This window comes from Oncorhynchus kisutch, unplaced genomic scaffold (genome assembly GCF_002021735.2).
Source record: "Oncorhynchus kisutch isolate 150728-3 unplaced genomic scaffold, Okis_V2 scaffold1788, whole genome shotgun sequence".
NCBI lineage: Eukaryota > Metazoa > Chordata > Actinopteri > Salmoniformes > Salmonidae > Oncorhynchus > Oncorhynchus kisutch.
Genome location: NW_022263733.1, coordinates 917 through 26,724, shown reverse-complemented (window position 1 = coordinate 26,724; position 25,808 = coordinate 917). Strand labels below are relative to the sequence as shown.

The window sequence follows — 25,808 nt, the reverse complement described above, 5'->3', positions numbered from 1 at the left end:
ATTTTAGTGGGACATACAGCCAGATGCTTTGTATTTTAGTGGGACATACAGCCAGATGCTTTGTATTTTAGTGGGACATACAGCCAGATGCTTTGTATTCTTTGCTGTCATTAGAGAAACCAAGGCTGTTGAGTCTGCCGATAAGAATATGGTGATTGACAGAGTCGAAAGCCTTGGCCAGGTCGATGAAGACAGCTGCACAGTTCTGTCTGTTATCGATGGCGGTTATGATATCATTTAGGACCTTGGAGCGTGGCTGAGGTGCACCCGTGACCAGCTTGGAAACCAGATTGCATAGTGGAGAAGATATGGTGGGTGATCTGAATGGTCGGTGATCTGTTGTAAATGGTGGGTGATCTGAATGGTCGGTGATCTGTTGTCTGTTCTAAATGGTCGGTGATCTGTTTGTTCACTAGGCTTTCGAAGACTTTAGGCAGGTTAGGATGGATTTAGGTCTGTAACAATTTTGGGTCTAGAGTGTCTTCCCCCATTGAAGAGGGGGAGGACCGCGGCCGCTTTCCAATCTTTAAGAATCTCAGACGACATACAGCCAGATGCTTTGTATTTTAGTGGGACATACAGCCAGATGCTTTGTATTTTAGTGGGACATACAGCCAGATGCTTTGTATTTTAGTGGGACATACAGCCAGATGCTTTGTATTTTAGTGGAACATACAGCCAGATGCTTTGTATTTTAGTGGGACATACAGCCAGATGCTTTGTATTTTAATGGGACATACAGCCAGATGCTTTGTATTTTAGTGGGACATACAGCCAGATGCTTTGTATTTTAGTGGAACATACAGCCAGATGCTTTGTATTTTAGTGGGACATACAGCCAGATGCTTTGTATTTTAATGGGACATACAGCCAGATGCTTTGTATTTTAATGGGACATACAGCCAGATGCTAACAGTGGCATAAGCCTGTTTGGAAATCTTTCTTTGAGTGACAGACTTGAATTCTGAAAGAATAATAAGTTCATCAGGATATTTATGCAAGTTATGCATTTGATTTTATTTGACAATTTAAAATGCATTAAGAAGCCACACCAGTCAACAATACATGTACCACAATTACAGAGGATTACATAGACAAAGTCAAGTCATGAAAAACAAGATTCTCTGGTCTGATGAAACCAAGATTTAACTCTTTGGCCTGAATGCCATGCGTCACATCTGGAGGAAACCTGGCACCATCCCTACGGTGAAGCATGGTGGTGGCAGCATCATGCTGTGGTGATGTTTTCAGTGGCAGGGACTGGGAGACAAGTCAGGATCGAGGGAAAGATGAACAGAGCAAAGTACAGCGAGATCTTTGATGAAAACCTGCTCCAGAGGTCTCAGGACATCAGACAGGGGCGCAGGTTCACCTTCCAACAGGACAACGACCCTAAGCACTGTCGTGGAATTATTCTAATCAAAAGGATTTAGTATTATAAATTGCATTAGTATTTTTGTATAAGCAAGCAGTAAACGAACTAGAGACAGATATTTGGCGCTATGTACATCTTGATGTCTGTTGCATGACAGAAAAATGTACCTTTGTATAAATTCTCTCATTTGTGATTTGTCATGAACATCCAGGAGGATGGACTTTGCTGTAAAATGCTGTGGCTTTGTCCTGCTGGTTGGGCTCTCAACAAATCACTTACGGGTGGGTCATTGACAAGCTCCGTTACTGCAGTAATTAAATAATAAAGTTTGATTGTTTTGAAGAAATCTAAAAGTCTTTCCTTTTGATTAGAATAATTCCACAACAGCCTGGGGGTGAAGGTTCACCTTCCAACAGGATAACAACCCTAATCACACAGCCAAGACAACGCTGGAGTGGCTTCAGGACAAGTCTCTGAATGTCCTTGAGTGGCCCAGCCAGAGCCTGGACTTGAACCCGATCTAACATCTCTGGAGAGACCTGCAAATAGCTGAGCAGCAACGCTCCCCATCCAACCTGACAGAGATTGAGAGGATCTGCAGAGAAGATTGGGAGAAACTCCCCAAATACAGGTGTGGCAAACTTGTAGCGTCCTTCCCAAGAAGACTCAAGGCTGTAATTGCTGCCAAACGTGCTTCAAAAAAAGGACTGCGTAAAGGGTCTGAATACTTATGCAAATGTGATATTACAGTTTTTTATTTTTAATACATTTGCAAATGGGGCATTGTGTGTAGATTGATGAGGGGAAAAAGCTATTTAATACATATTAGAATAAGCCTGTAAAGGAACAAAATGTGGGGAAAGTACTGTAGCTAGATAGACTCTCTTACCCAAATACATGGGTGAACGCTTCTCCCTCTCTGTCACGGATGCCATGGTTGCCCTTAGTTTGAAGATATAATCCAGAGACAGGTGTTTTACACAACAGCTTTCTGTGTTTTATCTTTTCGACTTCCTCTGCATATTTGCCATCAAACGGAAGAATTTTCTCCATCTCCTTAGCTATCATACTCTAATTCCACCGGGCATTCCACTGATTTCAAAACTCGCTCCTCTAGAAAGTGGAGAGCAACACATACCGACCAGCTCATGTTATAGACAGAAGCGTGCTACATGGCAGACCAATTCGAACTCATGTCTCGGCATATCCAGCCATTACATTATCTCAGCCAATCATGACTAGCGGGAAGGTTCCTGCCTTTTTCAGTGGCTAAACCAACTAGGCTGGTAATTTCACAATTTTATTCATATTTACGGATGGCATACATGTTTGTTATTAAGGTACATGAAAGTTCACATGTTCCAGAAGGCATTTCAGCCCCCCAAAAAACACATGTTGAGAAAAAAAAGCTGTGAAGTATTGACACGTGACATATATGAAATATTGATACATTTACTCTGACACGTCACGATCCACCATTAACAGGTCAGGGTCGCGACCCATACTTTAAGAAAGGCTGATATAGGATATAACAGGAAAATAAGGTATAAATTGATGAACTTATTTGAGTTATTAGAGTAATTCTCACGAGGGCTTTACATTCTACAGCAGTGGGGGGACAACACTGGTGACGGTTTGATGTACACATTGCAGCTTGCCTTTATGTCCCTGAATTGATCACAGTTGAAGCCGACCACTAGCTTCTTAGGACCGGGTCTGTATGGAGTGAAGGGTATCTTCACACATAGTCGTTGCCCTTGTTTTATCAAAGGCGTTCTGAGGAGACAGGTGAAAAAAAAATTATACCTCAAGGAAGCTTTAGATCTCTAAACTTCAACACACAAGGTAGTGTAAAATATTTCAGATGGAAAAACCCTAAGCTTTAACCACATGAACAGCCCATGAATGCATGTATTTTCTAGTTTAGCCAAGAGCTAAATAATCTCTGGACAGACTATGTAACATAAATTGTATTGAATCATCTGTCAAAAGACTGTGATGCCATAACTAACAAGGAACCGTAGTTCCGGTGCTTTGGTGTCCTCACTAGATATCTGGACATATCAGGATGGGGTGGAGGTGGTTCTGAAAGTGTGTGTGTGGGGGGGTTCAAGCAATGATTTCAGACAATGATTTCAAGCTGAAAGTTTTCAGAAGGGGGGGCTTGGCTGAGAGTTTCTGTTTAGGGGACTGGTGACTTCACTAGTATCATTAGTATCTTTGGTCAAACATTTTCCTCCAGAACCTAATCAAGTATCTTACACAATTACCTGAGATTTTAGGCCTGGGATTCTGAGATTAAGAGCTAAATTGCCAACTTGACGAGCAAAGATTCGGTTTGTCATAAAATCTGAATCCATCCCACTTGGCAAAAACTGGGTCCACATCCAGGATTCAAATCTGGACACATTTCACAGGGCACAGACATCAGTTCAACGTCTAGTTCTGATTTACATTTGGTTGAGTTATCAACTAATGTGAATTAAAAACCAACAAAAAAGGTTAAAAGTTGACTTTTTGTAAATCCAATCAGTTTTCCATGTTGATTCAACATCATCACACTGATTTTTTTGGTTGAAATTGCATGGAAATAATGTTGATTCAACCAGTTTTTGCACAGTGGGATGGATTCAGGTTTTTTGACAAACTGAAACCTTGTTTGTATGACATCAGAGAAATGTCAGGGCCTACCTGGCTTCCATTGTTCCAGTCAGCAAGCCACTGCCGGTCACTGTTATGAAGCAGTCTCTTAGACCTTCGGATAGAGGGTTGTCAAACACAACCTCTGCCATCATGTCACTATACTGCAATTCAGATCCAATGGCCTAAAAGAGAACACACATTCGAATAAAAGCATTTGATAAATAGTATTTTATATTGGAACTATCACACTGAACAAACCCCATCTCCAGTTTAATGGCTGTTACTGATATTGGCGTTGTATTTAATAGATCAACTGGTCAGATGACAGTCTAACACTTTAGATTTTCATCTTCACAACACGTTTATTCACAGGGCAACCATTAATATCCTTGCAAATTGCTATTCCCGCTACTAGTGTGTTTGCCACCTATAAATTAAAATGGTAACCCAAGAGTATGAAAAGACTCTTGGGGCTTGTTCAATAATGACCCCAAAGAATGTCACTCAGAGAAAGAGCTGTTCTAAGTGGGGTTTTGGAGTGGCTTAAGGATCTGACACACTGCCAAATGACAATGTTGGGAATATGCAATACTCACTTTGATGGTGAGCAAAGGGCTCTGTGACACAAGGTCTTTCTCTGTGATGTACACTGCCCCACTATTGTCCTTGTCTGTGACCACAGCCGAAACCTTGATGCTGTTGCTCTCCCGCATTTTCTCCCCATACACAGAGAAGGGGATGTGGATGGGTATAGTCAGATCTGCCAACAGAGACGATGCATTTGATTGTCAAGGTATCACAAATGCTAACATTCTGTATCATCCTCAGTACAACATTAGCAACCCTAACATTCTGTATCATCCTCAGTACAACAGTAGCAACCCTAACATTCTGTATCATCCTCAGTACCACGTTAGCAACCCTAACATTCTGTATCATCCTCAGTACCACGTTAGCAACCCTAACATTCTGTATCATCCTCAGTACCACGTTAGCAACCCTAACATTCTGTATCATCCTCAGTACAACATTAGCAACCCTAACATTCTGTATCATCCTCAGTACAACGTTAGCAACCCTAACATTCTGTGGTGTCCACAGTACAACATTAGCAACCCTAACATTCTGTATCATCCTCAGTACCACGTTAGCAAACCTAACATTCTGTATCATCCTCAGTACAACATTAGCAACCCTAACATTCTGTAGCGTCCTCAGTACAACATTAGCAACCCTTACATTCTGTATCATCCTCAGTACCACGTTAGCAAACCTAACATTCTGTATCATCCTCAGTACAACATTAGCAACCCTAACATTCTGTAGCGTCCTCAGTACAACATTAGCAACCCTAACATTCTGTAGCGTCCTCAGTACAACATTAGCAACCCTAACATTCTGTATCATCCTCAGTACCACGTTAGCAACCCTAACATTCTGTAGCGTCCTCAGTACAACATTAGCAACCCTTACATTCTGTAGCGTCCTCAGTACAACATTAGCAACCCTTACATTCTGTAGCGTCCTCAGTACAACATTAGCAAACTGACAGCCATAAGAGTAAGTGTCAGTCAATTTGCTACAACGCTATGGCAGCTATACATGAGACTTTACAGCTTTGTTAAATTGACCAGTTAAACTCTAACTATATAAACTCCTGAAACACAACACCATCATTGAGATTGATATATGCGTCATACCAAGGATGTTGACAAATAATCATGAAGGTGAATAGCTGCAATGTGCTCTTGGTTTTGTTAAGTGTTTCAGTTCTCTTTGTTCTGTGATGTAAATCCCTCCTTGTGTGCACTACTGTGTTACTTAAACATTGTAGGCCTACTGATGGAAAGACTTTGAAACATTTTCACTCTACCTTGGTTGGGAAGGAGCTTCTGTTCTTTCAATTCGGTCTGTATCTGGGAGGATGGGATCCCGTTGTATCTCATGGCCTGAACATTGACATTGATCACTAATTTCCGAGTCACACTGTCGTTGTTGTTCAGTACAAGCTTGAGGTCGATGTCTTTGCCGCTGATCGGCTTGGTCAGCTCCACGATCTTCATGGAAACGCCAGGTTTGCCGTCATGGATCCCGTTGGAATTGTCTTCGGGTATGTTGACTCTTTTCACAGCTTGATTGTACACAGCCCTCTCCTTTTCCGTGCCTGTTTGAAATGTGTGACATTTTGGACGAGTACCTGGTGACTCAAGCAGTTGCTCTCACTCACCTGGGAGAATTATCGTGACAAGTGGACACAGCACCTTTCTGACTCATCTCTTAAAAAAGTACAGAACTTTTTCCCAGACCAACCGTAGTTCTCAAATATATAAAATACACTTATACCCTTATGATAGGCATAACCCTTGTAACGCTGCATTATTTCTGAAATCAACTGATAACAGTTCAATCTTGATATAGTCAGACTCTCGGTTCATTCAATACCAACCCTCTGCATGTTTATAGTTGGCCGTGATGTCCACTCTCTTGTCGCTGCCCACTGCCTTGGTGCTGATGTTCTGACCTACGGACACACTGTCTGTGGAGATCTTTTTCTTGGAGCCGTCAGCGAACACCATCCAGGTTACAAGGTCGGCGTTGACTTCGGCGAAGACAAAGGGCACATCGTATTTGAGGTCAACGTGACCCTGCAGTATGGCCTTGACTGGAGCAGGGCCGCAGCAGTAAACACCTGGGGGAGGGGAAGAGAAAACAACATGAGCGTATAACAGGGAGTTCCCTTCATGTCTCCCAGACCCAGGACACGAACTCAGAACCATCTGCACAATAACACAACATACAGTACATACAACCTCCAGTAGTGTGTTATTATGTAAGATGGTGTGAGATGAGATGGAAGTTGGACCGTACCAGTGCTTTTCTCCTGGGGGGTGGGGTCCACAGCCTGCCAGCCATCGTATAAGGAGCCTGCTGAGAGATCGGGCCGTGTCATCCAGGCCTCCACCCACACATGGTAGTTCCTGAGCAGAAACACCAGTCTTCAAAACTTCATGCTATTGGCATCACTCTTCATACGTAGCCACAATTACCTCACGTTACACTTACCATACACTGTCGGGGCTCTTTTTGGGTCTGACTCCATAGTCGGAGAAGAAGTTGTCAATTGTCAGGTTTTTGTCGGTGTCGTGGGCTGACTGGAAGTTGGTAACCACTCGACATGGGATTCCCAAACACCTCAGTACTGACATGGAAATACATTTCAGGCATACTGGTTAACTAAAACAACATGTTAAAAGCATATTTGTTAACTAAAATAAACACATCAAAGGTATTGACATCAGCCTCTCTCCTCTGGTCAGAGGTGAATGGGACACAAATGGTGGGTAATCTTGCCATCCCTCTCAAAAACCAATCACAGCCCTGGGTCTGAGCGCATGCAATAGTCAGTACTATTTAAATAACATTGTATTGATTGATTGACTAAAATAATAATTGAAGAGAGATTGGACAGTTATATCCTACCTGTGCACATTACAGCGGCGAACACCCAACACTGGCCATACTTGACTGGATTACCACCATATTTGAGCCACCTCCTTAGTACCTCCACACTGCCGTTCCAGTGAGTGGGGGACATGCCACCATCGTATTGACCATCCCACCGCCCCATCAGGACACCTCTGTCATCGTTAGCGTTGATCTGGGCAAGGAAAATAATGTTCAAATTAGATTCCAGAACTGTCATTTGGCTGAGTGAATGTGTTTTTGTACAATCTAAAATGTAGTTGCTTTCCTGGATCTAGATTGAGCATAGCCTTGGACTAAAAAGCATGTTCAGTGTGGAAAGTTACTTTTAGTCCAGGACTAGATTTAATCTGGGTCCGGGAAACCTGTCCTATATGTGTAACAACACCTTAATTAGTGGAACTGGACCCATTTATAGTGAACAGGGCCAGAAATAAACCAATGGATTTTCTTGTGCTGTTTAAACAGAACTATGAGCTGATGATGATTTAAAGAATGTCACTGTTATTAGTGGGGTTCAATAATGTTGCCACGGCTACTAGTGGGGTTCAATAATGTTGTCACTGTTACTAGTGGGGTTCAATAATGTTGTCATGGCTACTAGTGGGGTTCAATAATGTTGTCACTGTTACTAGTGGGGTTCAATAATGTTGTCTCTGTTACTAGTGGGGTTCAATAATGTTGTCACGGTTACTAGTGGGGTTCAATAATGTTGTCACTGTTACTAGTGGGGTTCAATAATGTTGTCACGGTTACTAGTGGGGTTCAATAATGTTGTCACTGTTACTAGTGGGGTTCAATAATGTTGTCTCTGTTACTAGTGGGGTTCAATAATGCTGTCACGGTTACTAGTGGGGTTCATTAATGTTGTCACGGTTACTAGAGGGGTCCAATGATGTTATCTCTGTTACTAGTGGGGTTCAATAATGCTGTCACTGTTCCTAGTGGGGTTCAATAATGTTGTCACTTACTACTTTGGTTCAATAATGTTGTCACGGTTACTAGTGGGGTTCATTAATGTTGTCACTGTTACTAGTGGGGTTCAATAATGTTGTCACTGTTACTAGTGGGGTTCAATAATGTTGTCACTGTTACTAGTGGGGTTCAATAATGTTGTCACTGTTACTAGTGGGGTTCAATAATGTTGTCACTGTTACTAGTGGGGTTCAATAATGTTGTCTCTGTTACTAGTGGGGTTCAATAATGTTGTCACTGTTACTAGTGGGGTTCAATAATGTTGTCACTGTTACTAGTGTGGGTCAGATCTCCAATCTTACCATGGCACTGACCACCCTACTGACATAGATGGGGTTACAACGAGCAGAGAAGTCCTTGGCGGGGTCACTCAAACACTTGGGATTCACGTCAAGCAGCTTCAGGCAAATGTCCACTATATCGTCTTCAAACTGGAGAAACAATACATTAGGGCAGGTTAGCTAGCAACCTACAACAATTTCTAAAACGTCTTGTCTATACTAACTTACAATTTAGTCATTTAACAGACGCTTTTATCCAGAGTGACTTACAGTATTGAGTGGATAAATGTTCGTATTGGTCTCCCGCGTTAATCGAAACCCACAACCCTTGAGTTGCAAGAGCCATGCTTTACCAATGGAGCCACACAGGGCTCTAGCCAATCATGTAAACTAAGACACTTGGGTGACACTTGGGGTCGGTTTCCTGGACAACAGATTAGTCCTGGACTTCTCCAGAGTAAAAATACTTTTGGATGGAGATTCTCTCATTGAGTTTGCTTTTTAGTTGAGGAATATATTTAATCTGTATCCAGGAAACAAGCCCTATATGTTATGAGCAGCTAGCTAGTACTTTTCAACGGTACAATACTGTTTTGTTTGTTCTGTGTACCTGTCCGAAGTCCCACGCCATAGAGCCTATGTATTTTTCAGAACCTTTGTACACCAGGCCTTGTTCTCTCATCACATACTCCTGCCTCTCCTCCTCCTCAGGTAGATGCACCGAGTCCTCTACAGCCCGCAACAAAATACAGACGTTTTAAAACATGAATTATAAGAATTTGTTCCACTGACTTGAATGGTTAAATAAAGGATAAATAAAAAAGACATTGTTATTTGTTATTATTAAATGAAAGGGTATCTGGACAATGTTTTAATTGCGAGTATCTTTAACATGTTATCATGCTGTTACTGTGTTGTGACCACTGTCTCCCATGCTAGAATGTAGTGTTACCAAGCTGTGTTACCAGGATATTACCAGGATGTTACCAGGCTGTTACCAGGATGTTACCAGACTGTGTTATCAGGCTGTGTTACCAGAATGTTACCAAGCTGTGTTACCAGGATATTACCAGGATGTTACCAGGCTGTTACCAGGATGTTACCAGGATGTTACCAGGCTGTTACCAGGATATTACCAGACTGTGTTATCAGGCTGTGTTACCAGAATGTTAGCAGGATGTTACCAGGCTGTGTTACCAGAATGTTACCAAGCTGTGTTACCAGGATGTTAGCAGGATGTTATCAGGCTGTGTTACCAGAATGTTACCAAGCTGTGTTACCAGGATGTTACCAGGATGTTACCAGGCTGTTACCAGGATGTTACCAGACTGTGTTATCAGGCTGTGTTACCAGAATGTTACCAAGCTGTGTTACCAGGATGTTACCAGGCTGTTACCAGGATGTTACCAAGCTGTGTTACCAGGATGGTAGCAGGCTGTTTCCAGGATGTGTTACCACGCTGTGCTACCAAGCTGTACTACCAAGCTGTGCTGCCAAGCCTTTATAATAGGATGTGCTACCAAGCCGTGCTAATAGGCTGTGCTACCAAGCTGTTTCCAGGATGTGTTACCAAGCTGTGCTACCAAGCCATGCTAATAGGCTGTGCTACCAGTCTGTGCTACCAGACTGTGCTACAAAGCTGTGCTGCAAGGCTGTGCTACCAAGCTGTGCTACCAAGCTGTGCTGCCAGGGTGTGCTGCAAGGCTGTGCTATCAAGCTGTGCTAATTGGCTGTGCTACCAATGAACTCATCACATGGTTTAAACAGCAATGCAACCATTTTGATATTAGAGAACAGCATTCATAACCACAGATTGTTATTCATATAATGTGGCTCTGGATGTTGTGGCCCATTGTTTGTATCTGTGTGTCTATTATGTCCCAAAACAGTTATGAGGTGTCTTTCCAACCCATACAGAGACATGGGTTACAACAATCTCTGTAAAGTTAGCCATTTCCAGATTTTAAACTGATAAGAACATTCAGGAATGCAGCATTTGACACCCTCTGGATACTGTATCAAATAATGACTGTGTGTTACCATGGCTGTATTGAATCATTCACCACATTTGTTGTCCTTTGTGTGATTCAAAAAGTTAATTTATCACAGTTCTAGTTAACATTTTTAGGAATGCTTTATACTTCATTCTAAAGTATCTTCATTCTAGTATTGTCCCAGAATTCCCCATGAGGGATAATGAAGTTGTTTTGAATTGAATTGTCTTTACCTTGGCACCAGGGATTAAACAGCAGAAGCAGCTTGCCCAGGCTGCTGCCCACCGAGGCGGTGGCGTTGGTCTTTACAGACAGGCTGTACTCTCCCACTGGGGCGTCTGCTGGGCTGGTGATGTCCAGGGTGATTGAACCCGCCGGGAGCCCTGAGCCCTGGTGAACCTTGACCTTCCAGGATGAACGCTTCCAACGGCCTTCAGGTAGCCCGAACACTGACCTGGTCCCCAATGCCTCTGAAGGCTGGGGCCCTGGATGGAGAAGGGAGAATGTTGTGGATTGTTTTCAGTAGGAATTAAATTGATGAAAACTTTCAGAAACAGTGATGACCTATATACACTGGGAGTTCAAAAAATTAGGAACACCTTCCTAATATTGAGTTGTCCCCATTTGCCCTCAGAACAGCCTCAATTCGTCGGGGCATGAACACTACATGGTGTCGAAAGAGTTCCTCAGGGATTCTGGTCCATGTTAATGCCAATGCTTCTCACTGTTGTGGATGTCCTTTGGGTGGTGAACCATTCTTGAAACACATGGGAAACTGTTGAGTGTGAAAAACCCAGCAGCATTGCAGTTCTTGACACACTCAAACTGGTGCGCTTGGCACCTACTACCATTCCCTGTTCAAAGGCACTTAAATCTATTGTGTTGCCCATTCACCCTCTGAATGGCACACATACACAATCCATGTCTCAGTTGTCTCAAGGCTTAAAAATCCTTCTTTAACCTGTCTCCTCCCTTTCATCTACACAGATTGAAGTGGATTCAATAAGGGATCATAACTTTCATCTGGATTCACCTGGTCAGTCTATGTCATGGAAATAGCAGGTGTTCCTAATGTTTTGTACACTGTGTATTTGATTCAATATTTTCTGTCAGTGTAACTTTGATGTCAGGAGTACATATACAGTACAAGTGGAGGTATCTCAAATCCTGTCAGTGGTGCAATTCAGTCTTTAGATTAGATTGAATTGACCCCAACTCAGCCATCTACAACACATACAAGGATTAGTTTTTATCTCTTTATTACTGCATGTGTCTGTCTTGTCAAAGGGGACTAACATAGGGCCGGTTTCCCTGCCCTAGCCTAGATTCATCCTAGTGTTTTAGTCCAGGACTAGCATAATCTGAGTCTGGGAAACTAATACAAACAGCACTAATAAATAGCAGAGATAAATAAAGTTATTCTATTTTCTATTCTAACTCACCTGTCTCCACCGTCAGCTCCAGTAAGTCTGTTGTGGATCTGAAGGGGCCATGGAAGTCAAAGGTGACCAGGAAGGACTGGCCTCTCCTGACTATCAGTCTGTTCACTGAGATGTCATTGGTGTTGTGGGCTGTGTTGTTCTTCTCACAGTGGAGCTCTACTTTACCAACGTCTTTAAGAAAGAAAGAAATTAATAAATATATAGATACTATATATATTTTTCATTTGAAACTGAAATAGATTTTTCCTGACAACACAACATTTTAGTTTTCTAGTGTGGGTGTCTGTTTCTGCATTTGCTGTTGTCTTTCCCAGTGTTTGTTTGTCACATTTTGTCCTGACAGCAACATAGCAGAAACAGAACGTCAGTTGGGCTAGTTTAGACAACTGAATAGTAAAAAACACTTGTGGCCAATGACCTTGCATAATGCAGAAAATATATGCAACAAAAAAATAGGTGAAAGACCATACATAGACTTAGGAATTAGAATGTATTATGTTCTCTATGTAAAAGACAGCCTTGGGCCAGTATGAAATGGTATGAGGAACCTAGGACAATAATTCAAGTGCAACATGGCAGAAGATTAGTGATGAAAACAGCCCCTTTAAGGCAGAGAGAGTCCCCCCCCCCCAAAGTAAGCCTGTATATTGCACAGGTAACACATTATAGTAAACTACAGTATACCTGTATTCAAATACTGTATGTACAAAGACAGCAGCAGATCTTCAAGTCCAGCTGTAACATTTGCTGATCTGACCCTATCTGTACATTTCTATATAATTTGCTGACGTGTTATCTATGCAATACAACTACAGGCCAACTTTGCATATTTTCTCTAATGGCTCATAAATAATAAAAGCTGTCAGAAATCATATTAATTTAACAGAAGAACAAACACCAACAAGGATGATCTTCCTTTGTAAGAAAAAAGTTTCATTCTACAAGTCAAGTCACCCAATTACCCATTCACTGTACTAAATTACCCTCTGTCACTAAACATGACATAGGCTACCTTGACAATGCAATATCCACATTTTTCAGCATCTGAAAAATCTTGCAACGAGCAGTGTTAATTGACTTACCAAAACCCATTGAAGCTGTCTCTCACGTGGTTGTGTTGGTAAGTAGATGCAGTTGCTTGTTGTAGTACTGCAGTACTGTAAGTAATGCAAGGATGACAGGGCTTTTAAAAGGAGCCCTACCCAGGTCATAAGAATGTCTAAAAAATTACACTGAAAAATACACACCCTTTCACTAGAATGGTCTTCCTGATTCCTCCCCTGTGTATAGGTGAAAATAACTACTTTACATTTTTGGGCAAGTGATCATAATCTCCGTGCCTTTCAGACCTTAATGTCATTCCCCTTCCATGATTCTGGCTCAAATGGACATTTAGACCTTCTACTGGCCAAATTGGCAACTATTTCAAATCGAATCAGAGTGTATCTGTCAGTTGCACAGACTACAGCAGGTGTAAACAGTATAGTAAAATGCTTGCTTGCTTGCAAGCTCTTCCTCAACGTTGCAGTAATACTATGTCATATAAAATAAATACACACGAGAAATGAAAAAAGGTACACAAGAATGAAGGAAATACACAGGAAAATATTGACAAGTAGAATATAATGACATGGATAACATATTGATATGGATAATATATTGACATGGGTAATATATTGATATGGATAATATATTGACATGGATAATATATTGACATGGATAATATATTGATATGGATAATGTATTGATATATAGAATATAATGACATGGATAATATATTGATATGGATAATATATTGATATGGATAATATATTGATATGGGTAATATATTGACATATAGAATATAATGACATGGGTAATATATTGATATGGATAATATATTGACATATTGAATATAATGACATGGGTAATATATTGACATGGATAATGAATTGATATGGATAATATAATGACATGGAGAATGTACTGATATGGATAATATATTGATATGGATAATATATTGATATGGATAATATATTGACACATAGAATATATTGGCATGGAGAATATAATGACATGGAGAATGTATTGATATGTATACAAAATCAAAAATAGACACTATTGAAATCTATATACATCTTGATTTCTATGCAGGGCAAATGACACATCAAATATTAATACTACCATCACTCCCTGTATTCAGTGCATTTGGAAAGTATTCAGACCTCTTCACTTTCTCCAGAGATGTTTGATCGGGTTCAAGTCCGGGTTCTGGCTCAGCCACTAAACGACATTCAGAGACTTGTACCCGAAGCCACTCCTACGTTGTCTTGACTATGCGCTTATGGTTGTTGTCCTGTTGGAAGGTGAACCTCTGGCCAGGTCTGAGCGCTCTAGGAGCAGGTTTTCATCAACCATCACTCTATACTTTGCTCCGTTCATCTTTACCTTGATCCTGACTAGTCTCCCAGTCCCTACCGCTGAAAAACATCCCCACAGCATGATGCTGCCACCACCATGCTTCACCGTAGGGATGGTGCCAGGTTTCCTCCAGAGGTGACGCTTGGCATTCAGGCCAAAGAGTTCAATCTTGGTTTCATCACACCAGAAAATCTTGGCTTCGGTCTAGCCACTCTATCATAAAGGCCTGATTGGTGGAGAGCTGCAGAACTCTGGAGCTCTGTCAGAGTGACCATCGGGTTCTTGGTCACCTCCTTGACCAAGGCCCTTCTACCTCGATTGGGCAGTTTGGCCGGGCGGCTAGTCTTGGTGGTTCCAAACTTCTTCCATTTAAGAATTATGGAGGCCACTGTGTTCTTGGGGACCTTCAATGCTGCAGAAATGTTTTGGTACCCATACCCAGATCTGTGCCTCGACACAATCCTGTCTCGGAGCTCTACGGACAATTTCTTCAACCTCATAGCTTGGTTTTTGCTCTGACATGCACTGTCAACTGTGGAACCATATATAGACGTGTTTGCCTTTCCAAATAATTTCCAATCAATTGAATTTACAACAGGTGGACTCAAATCAAGTTGGAAAACATATCAAGGATGATCAATGGAAACAGGATGCACCAGAGTTCAATTTAGAGTCTCATAGCAAAGGGTCTGAATATTTATGTAAAAAAGGTATTTCTGTTCTTAATTGGTTTTCGCTTTGGTATTGTGTCTAGGTTAGGGCTGACCCCATTTAGTTGAATAGTTTTTTTCTGTTTTTAATTTTTATTTGCAAAAAATTCTAAAAACCTGTTTTCACTTTGTCATATATGGGGTATTGTGTGTAGATTGATGTGAGAAAAAAAATGATGTAATACATTTAAGAATAAACAGTAAAGTAACAAAATGTGGAAAGGTCAAGGTGTCTGAATACTTTCCGAAGGCACTGAATGCTGCCATGGTGCAACGGCAATGCATTTGTTTGATAGAACAGTTCACAACTACAATCATTTAAACCTTAAAGGTACTTTATTTCCCATTTAACAGTTGTCAACTCCCGTTGAATTGGCTTTTATCATACAGTATTTATATATATTTTTTCTCTCTGGTTTCTACTTTCATTCACCAATAAGCAATGTCACATTCTGTCGTCCAGGTTCTTATTTCCCCATCTCTGACTAATGTGATTACACCTTTTTGCTGCACCTTTTTTTCACTGGTTTATCTTGATTATATAGTTTCGCAAGGCACTGTAAATGTCAGTTCATCTACTTTTCTGCTTCTTGATAATTTCATGAAGGGAGTCTTGCTGCTCGGAACGATTGCGAAAGTGCTTACTCAACGTCCGATGTGGGAGAGGTAGGCAAACTTCTGACTAAATGAACAAGGGGGAAACATTGTCTGTTAGCAAGTTTTTGTTCCAACCCAACAAATCAAATCAAATCAAATCAAATTTATTTATATAGCCCTTCGTACATCAGCTGATATCTCAAAGTGCTGTACAGAAACCCAGCCTAAAACCCCAAACAGCAAGCAATGCAGGTGTAGAAGCACGGTGGCTAGGAAAAACTCCCTAGAAAGGCCAATACCTAGGAAGAAACCTAGAGAGGAACCAGGCTATGTGGGGTGGCCAGTCCTCTTCTGGCTGTGCCGGGTGGAGATTATAACAGAACATGGTCAAGATGTTCAATGTTCATAAATGACCAGCATGGTCAAATAATAATAAGGCAGAACAGTTGAAACTAGAGCAGCAGCAGTCAGGTGGAAGTTGAAACTGAAGCAGCAGCATGGCCAGGTAGACTGGGGACAGCAAGGAGTCATCATGTCAGGTAGTCCTGGGGCATGGTCCTAGGGCTCAGGTCAGTTGAAACTGGAACAGCAGCATGGCCAGGTGGACTGGGGACAGCAAGGAGTCATCATGTCAGGTAGTCCTGGGGCATGGTCCTAGGGCTCAGGTCCTCCGAGAGAGAGAAAGAAAGAGAGAAGGAGAGAATTAGAGAACGCACACTTAGATTCACACAGGACACCGAATAGGACAGGAGAAGTACTCCAGATATAACAAACTGACCCCAGCCCCCCGACACATAAACTACTGCAGCATAAATACTGGAGGCTGACACTACCACAACACTACCACATCTGATTCAAATGACCCGACTGCTCATGCGATTCAATCCAGAGTAGTTAGGAACTGGTGTGTTGGTGCTGGGCTGGAATAAAATCCTGTGTGCACGGCTCTCCAGGACCAGGCTCTTGGCCATCTGCCCTGTTCTTGACATGCAGCTCTGGTCACGCATCCCCCATCCACGCCCTCCTTGCCTGGGCCCTCATGGCCGTGTTCTGCGGCGGCCCCAGCTGCCTCACTTCCACCATGCCCTCCACCCCACGGCTACAGCACCTCAGGTGGGCCATGTATCTCTGAGCGTGGGCACCACGGTGCCAGGTGCATAGTTGGGAGTCATGTTTCTGGTGGGCGAACAGCTCTGTCTCATCCAGGTGAGGCTTGAGGCGCACGCCCTGCGCACGCTCCTGCCAGTGGAAGAGGAAGAGCTGCCGGGTGCTCTTCCTCTGGTCCCAGCGCATGGCGGTTCTCAGAGCTGTCATGCCCTCAGCGTCCTCCAGTTGGTGTGGGGCGCCGCGCACCAGTAGCTCCTGGATGGACTGCAACTGGCCCTGGGCGGCTGCCGCGTGGAGGGCCCCGCGCCCCAGGGGAGTCTGGCCCTTAACGTTGGCCCCTAAATAACAGGGTCAAGTTTGTTAGGCATACAGAAAGAAAACGGGCTAAAACAACAAACTGGCTTGACTTTTGCTTTCTTCTGCCAAATGTTTTCCGTTGCATGGCCTAATTAACATAACCCAGATATTGCCAGCGTACCAGAAAAACCCTGTATCTCCAAAAAGTGAAATGTTCAGGAATTTAAAATAATAAATCTATTTTTTCAGACATATTGTTATTTACTAATCGAAGTTCACAAGACATTTTTTTTAATTATTTATATTAGTCCTACAGAAATATATTTTTCTTTCACAGAGCATGGAGGGGAATCAGGGGCGTCATGCACACACACATCTGAGGGGGAACAAAGTATGTGAGGATGGCTGGCGGTGGTATGGTAGCAAAATTACAAGATTATGTTATAATATTGTTTATGCAACGAATGGTTGTTTTATGCAATATTTTAGAGTTTTTAGATAGTTCTCATCTATGTCTGTGTAAACTGAGAGGAGCCTAAAATCCTACAGCTGGCATTCCAGAGATAAGATGTGGTCAGCGAGATAGCCTGGAAGAGTTTAGAACAATCCCTTATTTTTCTAATCATCCTGGAATCTGGGAAACTAAGCCAAGGTGGGGTTAAAACAACACCCCCATGCAGATGACCACAGGTTAAACACAAAGTGGCTTATGGTGCCCCCCAATCTGCAATCGAGGGGTGAAACCAGCCATGACTAAGCATTCTTTGTGTCAGCTATATAAAGATCTCTGCATTTCTGTGAAGGTTAGGCTGCTTGGCCCAACAGTCAAGAGTGTTGGGTTGACGTCTCATTATTCCAATAATTAATCGATATTGAATGAAGACGATTGTTTGAAGAAATGACAGTCTCTCTCACTTGATTAGAATATTCCACGACTGTAGTCTGGAGGGGGGCTAGCTCCCTCGTCCATAAATTGGAGAGTTTAGCTTTTTCAAACACTTGAAACAGCTTTTTTCTGCAATCTACAGCCATAATCATTATGCCTAATTCCATGTAAAAAATAGCAACTCAATATATTTCTGCATATCTAAGCATAACTCTTGAGCTGTCTGTATCCTCCTGACTGGTGGTACTTTTATTTTAATAAAGTTAATATGCTTATCTGCATTTCTTCCTAAAATCTGAGTAAAAGATTGAAATGAATACGAGTCTTGGTCAGTATATTTAGTGCTTGCGTTTCTAATGTCTACCAACCTTGCCAGCAGGCATGCCAGCTAAGATAGTTACAGTACACAAGCTAGCTAGTCTTACTTGATTGATAGACTGAATTGGCTTCTTGGTAGTTGGGAGATCGGGAACCAATCTGTGCTAGCTAAAGCCAACTTCATAAAATTGCTAAGTGGCTAGTAGTATAACAGAGAGTATTACATGTTTTTTTGTTAAATATCTAAGGGGGGGCCTCCCGGGTGGCGCAGTGGTTAAGGGCACTGTACTGCAGCGCCAGCTGTGCCATCAGAGACTCTGGGTTCGCGCCCAGGCTCTGTCGTAACCGGCCGCGACCGGGAGGTCCGTGGGGCGACGCACAATTAGCCTAGCGTCGTCCGGGTTAGGGATATCCTTGTCTCATCGCGCACCAGCGACTCCTGTGGCAGGCCGGGTGCAGTGCGCACTAACCTAGCATCGTCCGGGTTAGGGAGGGTCTGGCCGGTAGGGATATCCTTGTACGGTGCTTCCTCCGACACATCAGTGTGGCTGGCTTCCGGGTTGGATGCGCGCTGTGTTAAGAAGCAGTGCAGCTTGGTTGGGTTGTGTATCGGAGGACGCATCCCGTACAGGAGTTGTAGCGATGAGACAAGATAGTAACTACTAAAAACAATTGGATACCACGAAATTGGGGAGAAAAAGGAGTAAAACTTCAATAACAAAAAACAAAACAAAAATATATATCTGAGGGGGCAGCTGCCCCTGTGCCCCCCATGGGCATCATGCCTCTGTGAGGGATGTCTACATTCAATATATGTCAAAATAATACTTATCAAAATCACCCCAAGTGAGATACAAGGTTTTTCCAGTGTGCCGGTGATATCCAGATGTTTTGCCTCTGCGGTGGTGGGTACCTTGTTGGAGCAGGAAGCGGACAGCGGGCATGTGTCCACGGTGGGCACTGATGAACAGAGCAGAGAAGAGACGGTGAGAGAGCCAGGAAGGAGCTCCACTCATAGAACCCATAGCACTGAGATGGGAGGAACGTGGCGGTGCTGGTTTGGACATCACACTCTTGAGCTACATGAAATAAAGAGAATTTATATGTGTGAAAAGTTGATGGAAATGTTCATCCTAAAAAAAGGGAAGAGTGAAGTAAATAAGGTCTACAGGTTGTAATAACAGCTGTGAGATGCTGTTTAGATGTGCAGTAATTACAGACTAGCCTCATTAGATCAAATAAGGAGGTGGATCTTTCAGCAAGTCTGGTAAAGAAATGCAGTATTGCTATTAGGTGATGATGGTTTTTAACCTTTATTTAACTAGGCAAGTTAAGAACCAATTCTTATTTACAATGACGGCCTACCCCGGCCAAACCCCTAACCCGGATGACGCTGGGTCAATTGTGCGCCGCCTTATGGGACTCCCAAACACGGCCGGTTGTGATATAGCCTGGAATCGAACCAGGGTCTGTAGTGACACCTCTTGCACTGAGATGCAGTGCCTTAGACCACTGAACCACTCGGAAGCCTACTTTTTTTTATTATGATCAATAATGACCTGAGACATAGAGAGTCTCTGTGTAGAACTGCTGTAGACTATTCTAGGTTCTTCTTTCATGCCACATCACCTTGAATACATTGCCAGTAGCTGCAGCGATCACAAGCTCAGCCCATCCATCATAAGGCCAGATCATCAGGGTGACAGTAGTTCCAGGGACGATGTCATTACAGTGAATAGTGGTGTCATCACATAGGTCACCTGTTGGGTGGAGAGAGTATACATTAGGTCTGGTCAGAGAAGCACATCATTAGATGTGGGATACCCCAGTCTGACTGGAAAACACCCTCAATAAAATGTTCACCATGACGATCCTATCACTGCTAGCCTACGTTTGAGATTTATAAGGTCCGTGATTCTAACTTCATTAAACCCAATAAAAATCTATGAATACATATCTAATCAATTAATCAACAACATCTCCCCATTTCTCATTAACATATATCAACAGTTAAACCAGCAAATGAGATCAAAGGTATTTATTTTACCATTATCCAGGTAGCATACTCTCTGGAAGTCTGTGGGAATCCCAACCACTAATTCCATGGTGTTTTTTAGCTCTCTGATTCTCATATTGTGGTGGCAGTCGGGCACAACGAACATCTCTCCCGTTTCACGCAGCCTGGCACCAAGACTGAACTTGACTTTCTTCGACGGGTCACGGTAAACTGCACTTTTGGCCTCGGTACACTCTTCGAGTCGATGTCGCGGTTAATCATCGCACTTTTGGGTCTCGGTACTGTTGGATCCTGTGTTTTACATTATAGCCATTACCATATATATGATTGAATATTATCTGCTGTTGGCTTGTGTGGATGTATGTATGTGTTATGCAACATAGCTGGCTTGAAACATTGTTAAAAGCTTCAGGGCCATGGGCCTTTCTCATGATGGAAAAAAGACAGGAACTGTGCAATGAGTTAGGGGTGGCACATTCAGAGCGTGGTGTTGCGAGAACAAGCGGCCTATTGCAGGCGCCTGAGCGCCTGCAATAGGCTGAGCAAGTTTAAACCACGCCCAGTATCTACTGTGATAGGCCAACAGACGTGTTGGAACTGTCTATCACAGTATAAAGAATACTGTTTACATACATCTTGTCAGTTCTCTGTTCTGCCCTGCGTGGTATTACAGTGAGCCCGTATATACGAAAGTTGCATTTGCCATTTATTACTTAGCTAATAAAAAATACATAGTATAAAATCGGTGACTCATTGTTATATTTATCCTGATACCAGATTCGAATTTACGCAACCCTAACAGTACCTGAAGTGAAATCTTCTTCGTTGAGGTGTAAAAATATGTCATTGGATTGCTCATAGAAACGCGCTCAGTAATTTTTGCAGATTGCAAAGGGTTTAGAATTCTGAAAGAATGAATTAATGAATTCTCTTCCGTTTGGAATGTTGTCTGACTATTACTGTTGCTATGGTGATAGACGTTAGAGTCCCATTGTTGCGCTTTCGGCTCATGTGCGACAGTAACATACACACAGTTGAAAAAATGCCTATGTTTTTGACATGAAAGATATAATATGTTACTATTGCAATGATTATAAGACCACTGAAATGATTGTTCATTTTTTATTATTCTTGTTGCCAAATACTTTATACACAAACAAAAATTCCAAAATTCTATACCAAAATTACACCTTTTTCTGATTGAATTGAATTATCTTATTAAAACATGAACCCCAGTGAATAACAACAAGAATAACATCTTCCTGAATCATTATAATAAGATATTTTCAGAGTGAATACAATTGCACTAAAATAGTTTATTTTTTGTGTTATTTTATTTATATTTAGTGTATTTTTGAGTATTTTCTTTTTAATACCTGTGTTTTGTTTTGTTAGACATGTTTGATGGAGCAATGTAAGTTGATTTTTGTATTGTGAAAAAAAATACACACAGTTGAAAATATCTAATGTTTCGTGATCAACTCAGTTTAGTTATATTGACATGGAAGTACCTCCATTCAACCTCACTGAGCTCGAGCTGTTTTGCAAGGAGGAATGGGAAAAAATTTCAGTCTCTCGATGTGCAAAACTGATAGAGACATACCCCAAGCGACTTACAGCTGTAATCGCAGCAAAAGGTGGCGCTACAAAGTATTAACTTAAGGGGGCTGAATAATTTTGCACGCGCAATTTTTCAGTTTTTGATTTGTTAAAAAAGTTTGAAATATCCAATAAATGTCGTTCCACTTCATGATTGTGTCCCACTTGTTGTTGATTCTTCACAAAAAAAATACAGTTTTATATCTTTATGTTTCTACCGTAGCTTTGATTGGACTGATCATGTCAACATCATACTTTCAAAATCTTAGCAAGCAAGCTAGACAAGCAGTCATCATCACGAATCTACAATCTACTGCAAATCCTTTTCCATGCTAATCATATGAAGATAAATTATAGATAAAACGTCTCTGTGTTCATTTGCCATAAACATTTCACAACAAGTCGGAAATCACAAATTCAACTACGAGTGGTTTGGAAGGAAGCAGTGGCTAACTACAAGGATCTCAAAGCAATCACTATTTGATTCCTTTGCCTGCTATTGAATGGAGAGTGTGCGTGGTCCAAGTCTGGGTTTAAGGATTTAAAACATCTGTCTGAAAGGGTCTCTAAACATGTGAATTGTACATCACATATAGACAACGCTGTTAAACTCGAACTACTGGGGAAATCAAATGTTTTGACTCAGCTAGACACCTTATATACGAGCCATCGACCTTTTGTTTTGTTCATCGTTTGAATGAAGAGACCAAGGTGCAGCGTCGTAGGCGAACATCTTACTTTCATTACAATGAACACCGAAAAAAGAACAAAATACAAAACGAACATAAAGTTCTGCAGGTACCCTCTCCTGTTCTCTGCATGGAGCAGAGACAAGACAGAAGACAGAAAGCTTTAACACCACAGCAACAGGTCCAAGTTATGGGTCGTTCCACGAAAAGAGTGCCTTTTGTATTGCTTTGATATTTTCAGTAGAACTTGTGCACCGATATTGAATTTTAAAAGTCTGTTATATTAAATGAAGTGCCCCTTAATATACACCAAATAGAGAATTCAAGAAATCACCTAAAAATAATGAATTTTTACATGTCGCACTGTGCACACTCTGTGACTTCTAGGAAGATTTGAATCCACATAACCTCAACATTTCTCTATGTTTCCACCATCATTGTAAAGCCCTAGTTATTTTGTTGCACTGTAAAGTCACCCATAGCTACGCCCCAGCCATGGGTGGGCCTGGTAGAGCATAGGCCCACCCACTTGGTAGCGAAGCCCAGCCAATCAGAATGAGTTTTTCCCCACAAAAAGGCTCGATTACAAAGATAAATACTCTTCACCCCCTCTGACGATCCTGCAGGGAAAGAAGCCGGATGTGGAGGCCCTGGGTTGGCATGGTTACACGTAGTCTGTGGATGTGAGGCTGGTTGGACGTACTGCCAAATTCTCCAAAATGACGTTATGGTAGAGAAATTAACATTGAATTATCAGCTCTGGTGGACATTCCTGCATGGCTCTGGTGGACATTCCTGCATGGCTCTGGTGGACATTCCTGCATGGCAATTGCATACTCCCTCAAAACTTGAGACATCTGTGGCATTCTGTTGTGTGACTAAACTGGATTAATTATCTTGACAAGGATCAAATGCTCACTAACAGGGATGTAAACAAATGTGCACAAAATTTGAGAGAAATAAGCTTTTGGTGCGTATGACACATTTCTTGAATCTTTTATTTCAGCTCATAAATCATGAGACCAGCACTTTAATTGTTGCGTTTATATTTTTGTTCAGTGTAGTAGTCTGTCGGTAGTAATCAGAACATAGATTTTACTGACTATATTTCACAGCTTCACTTTACGTGTCAAACTTCAAGTATCGCAAAAAAAATACTTTAAAGAAGCAAGTAACAATTCTTCTTCATGGAAAACTCACCTAGCTGAGTTTTATATTTATAAAAAATTTGTGCTGCAGGTGTTTTGAACCTTTGTGACAATGATATGACACTCATTTGCACAATTCATTTGTTGGTTATACAAGGTAGTTTGGAGACAGGCTACACATGTCTTGATTTTTCTGATTTATATTATAAATTTAATTACAGAATGCTAAAAATAACATTACATAAAAATATTTTAAAGAAATGATTGAATGTTACAAAAGTTGTGAAATGCAAAGTTCGGATATAAAATCTTTGAACAATGGTACATATTTGAAAAGAAAAATACATTTCATAAAATGCACTATCTATTAATAGTTCTACATAAAGAAAAACAGATGGGGAAAATTGCTGACAGGTGTGATGCGTTAGGTAGTCTACAGAAGTGAACATTTCCATAAGATGGAAGACATACTTGAGAATGCACGCCACACCGCAATCAGTTTAGATCTCAAGTCGTGTTTATGGTCAAAAATGGGTTGCAATGTGAAACAGGTGAGAAAAAAAAACTAGAGAAAAAAAGACTACAAAAATTGACAGCTCTCATTATGCCACATTCATGTCTCGACAAAAAACCTACAACTGGGCCCTGGATCCCCTGGCTATACAGGTTATCTATACAAATGGAAGTTATGTATTCTCCAACATACTTAATTTCACTACATGAGAATTTCGGAGATACCTAGCGTCTTGGAACACAAACCCAGGCCACACAACCATTCCTATACTGTACAATTGATTGTGGTCAGTGCAGTGGTCTGACTGAAAAGCCAAAATTATGAAGTGGATTTACATTTTTAAAAATTAATTTAACCTTGTTTAACTAGGCAAGTCAGTTAAGAACAAATTCTTATTACAATGATGGCCTACACGGTGGATAAGGGGGGAGTGCTTCACAGGTCTTTACCAACTAATACTCTCTTTTTCTGCTTCTTCTTACTACAGGTTTACAACAAACTCTGTCACTTTATCATAAGCCCTTGAGTCGTGAACACCCCAAATAACCCCAAAACACATTGAAGGGCTGCATCCAATATGGCACCCCTGTTCCCTATACAGTGCACTTTTCTGGACAATGCCCTATGGGGCCTGGTCAAAAGTAGTGCACTATAAAGGGAATAGGGGGTGCCATTTGGATGCAAAATTGACTGTCACCTGATGGTCCCGCTGACACCAGAGGTCCCGCTGACACCGATTGGTCCCGCTGACACCCGAGGGTTATTCAGGGGAGAGCAACGTTATAGAATGTACAGATGCATTGTATATAGAAGAATCACAATTCTAGTGAGTCTATCTATACATTCCATTTCTATCTGCGTTCTAAAGCGCTGTACCTCATTCTATAAGCTAAACGCCCCTATGGCGAAACTGGCCTGAGTTATGTCCAATCAGAGGTATTTCATTGGTCTCTGGGAGACTTGGATCACATTATTGACATAGTAAACACACAGAGGGAAGATGCCACGAGTTCATTAACATATTTTGTTTAGTGCCAAGTGGTGCGGTGTTCCTTCTCCTAAGCAGTAGTGGTTACGGAGGTCATTGAAGACAAGATGAAAAGAGAGAGAGAAACCGTGATGAAACCAGAGGACTGAGAGAACCAGCTGGATACAGATGGGTTGAGGTGACTCGACGACGGGACGCTAGCCGAGCCGTATGGTGGGTTGTTTTCCACCTGGAATCCGATGCCATTTTGCGGTGGCTGTTTTAGCTTAGCGAGGTGCGGTTTTCAGATCGTGTGTGTGTGTGTGTGTGTGTGTGTGTGTGTGTGTGGTGTGTGTGTGTGTGTGT

The 25,808-nt window shown here is 41.7% G+C and overlaps 2 protein-coding genes across 2 annotated transcripts; both read right to left on the bottom strand.

Annotated features, from left to right (window-relative positions):
• Positions 1 to 2,158: 2,158 nt before the first annotated feature.
• LOC109891449 (protein-glutamine gamma-glutamyltransferase 2-like) lies at positions 2,159 to 13,661 on the bottom strand. The gene is made up of 13 exons (XM_031819021.1): positions 13,276 to 13,661; positions 12,194 to 12,364; positions 10,985 to 11,236; positions 9,368 to 9,486; positions 8,779 to 8,907; positions 7,499 to 7,676; positions 7,082 to 7,217; positions 6,887 to 6,996; positions 6,465 to 6,707; positions 5,892 to 6,182; positions 4,615 to 4,778; positions 4,067 to 4,200; positions 2,159 to 3,151 (listed from the first exon to the last, which is right to left on the bottom strand). The coding sequence occupies exons 1-13, from the start codon at positions 13,283 to 13,285 to the stop codon at positions 2,971 to 2,973; spliced, it is 2,118 nt and encodes a 705-aa protein (XP_031674881.1). The 5' UTR covers positions 13,286 to 13,661; the 3' UTR covers positions 2,159 to 2,970.
• A 1,959-nt stretch (positions 13,662 to 15,620) lies between these two features.
• LOC109891446 (ankyrin repeat domain-containing protein 60) lies at positions 15,621 to 20,910 on the bottom strand. Its single transcript, XM_031819022.1, has 4 exons — positions 20,556 to 20,910; positions 20,138 to 20,268; positions 19,422 to 19,587; positions 15,621 to 17,345 (listed from the first exon to the last, which is right to left on the bottom strand). The coding sequence occupies exons 1-4, from the start codon at positions 20,668 to 20,670 to the stop codon at positions 16,900 to 16,902; spliced, it is 858 nt and encodes a 285-aa protein (XP_031674882.1). The 5' UTR covers positions 20,671 to 20,910; the 3' UTR covers positions 15,621 to 16,899.
• Between the last annotated feature and the right edge of the window lie 4,898 nt (positions 20,911 to 25,808).

What these genes read in the sequence shown, in the direction of transcription:
- LOC109891449 (XM_031819021.1), bottom strand. An exon ending in GTTTAATCCCTGGTGCCAAG is followed by an intron (nt 9,487 to 10,984) that starts GTAAAGACAATT and finishes TGCGGGCTGTAG; the next exon opens with AGGACTCGGTGCATCTACCT. An exon ending in CCCCCAGGAGAAAAGCACTG is followed by an intron (nt 6,708 to 6,886) that starts GTACGGTCCAAC and finishes CCCCTCCCCCAG; the next exon opens with GTGTTTACTGCTGCGGCCCT.
- LOC109891446 (XM_031819022.1), bottom strand. Translation starts at nt 20,670, where the DNA reads ATGTTCGTTGTGCCCGACTGCCACCACAATATGAGAATCAGAGAGCTA. An exon ending in CTACTGGCAATGTATTCAAG is followed by an intron (nt 19,588 to 20,137) that starts GTGATGTGGCAT and finishes TATTTCATGTAG; the next exon opens with CTCAAGAGTGTGATGTCCAA. An exon ending in CCGCTTCCTGCTCCAACAAG is followed by an intron (nt 17,346 to 19,421) that starts GTACCCACCACC and finishes CCTGTTATTTAG; the next exon opens with GGGCCAACGTTAAGGGCCAG.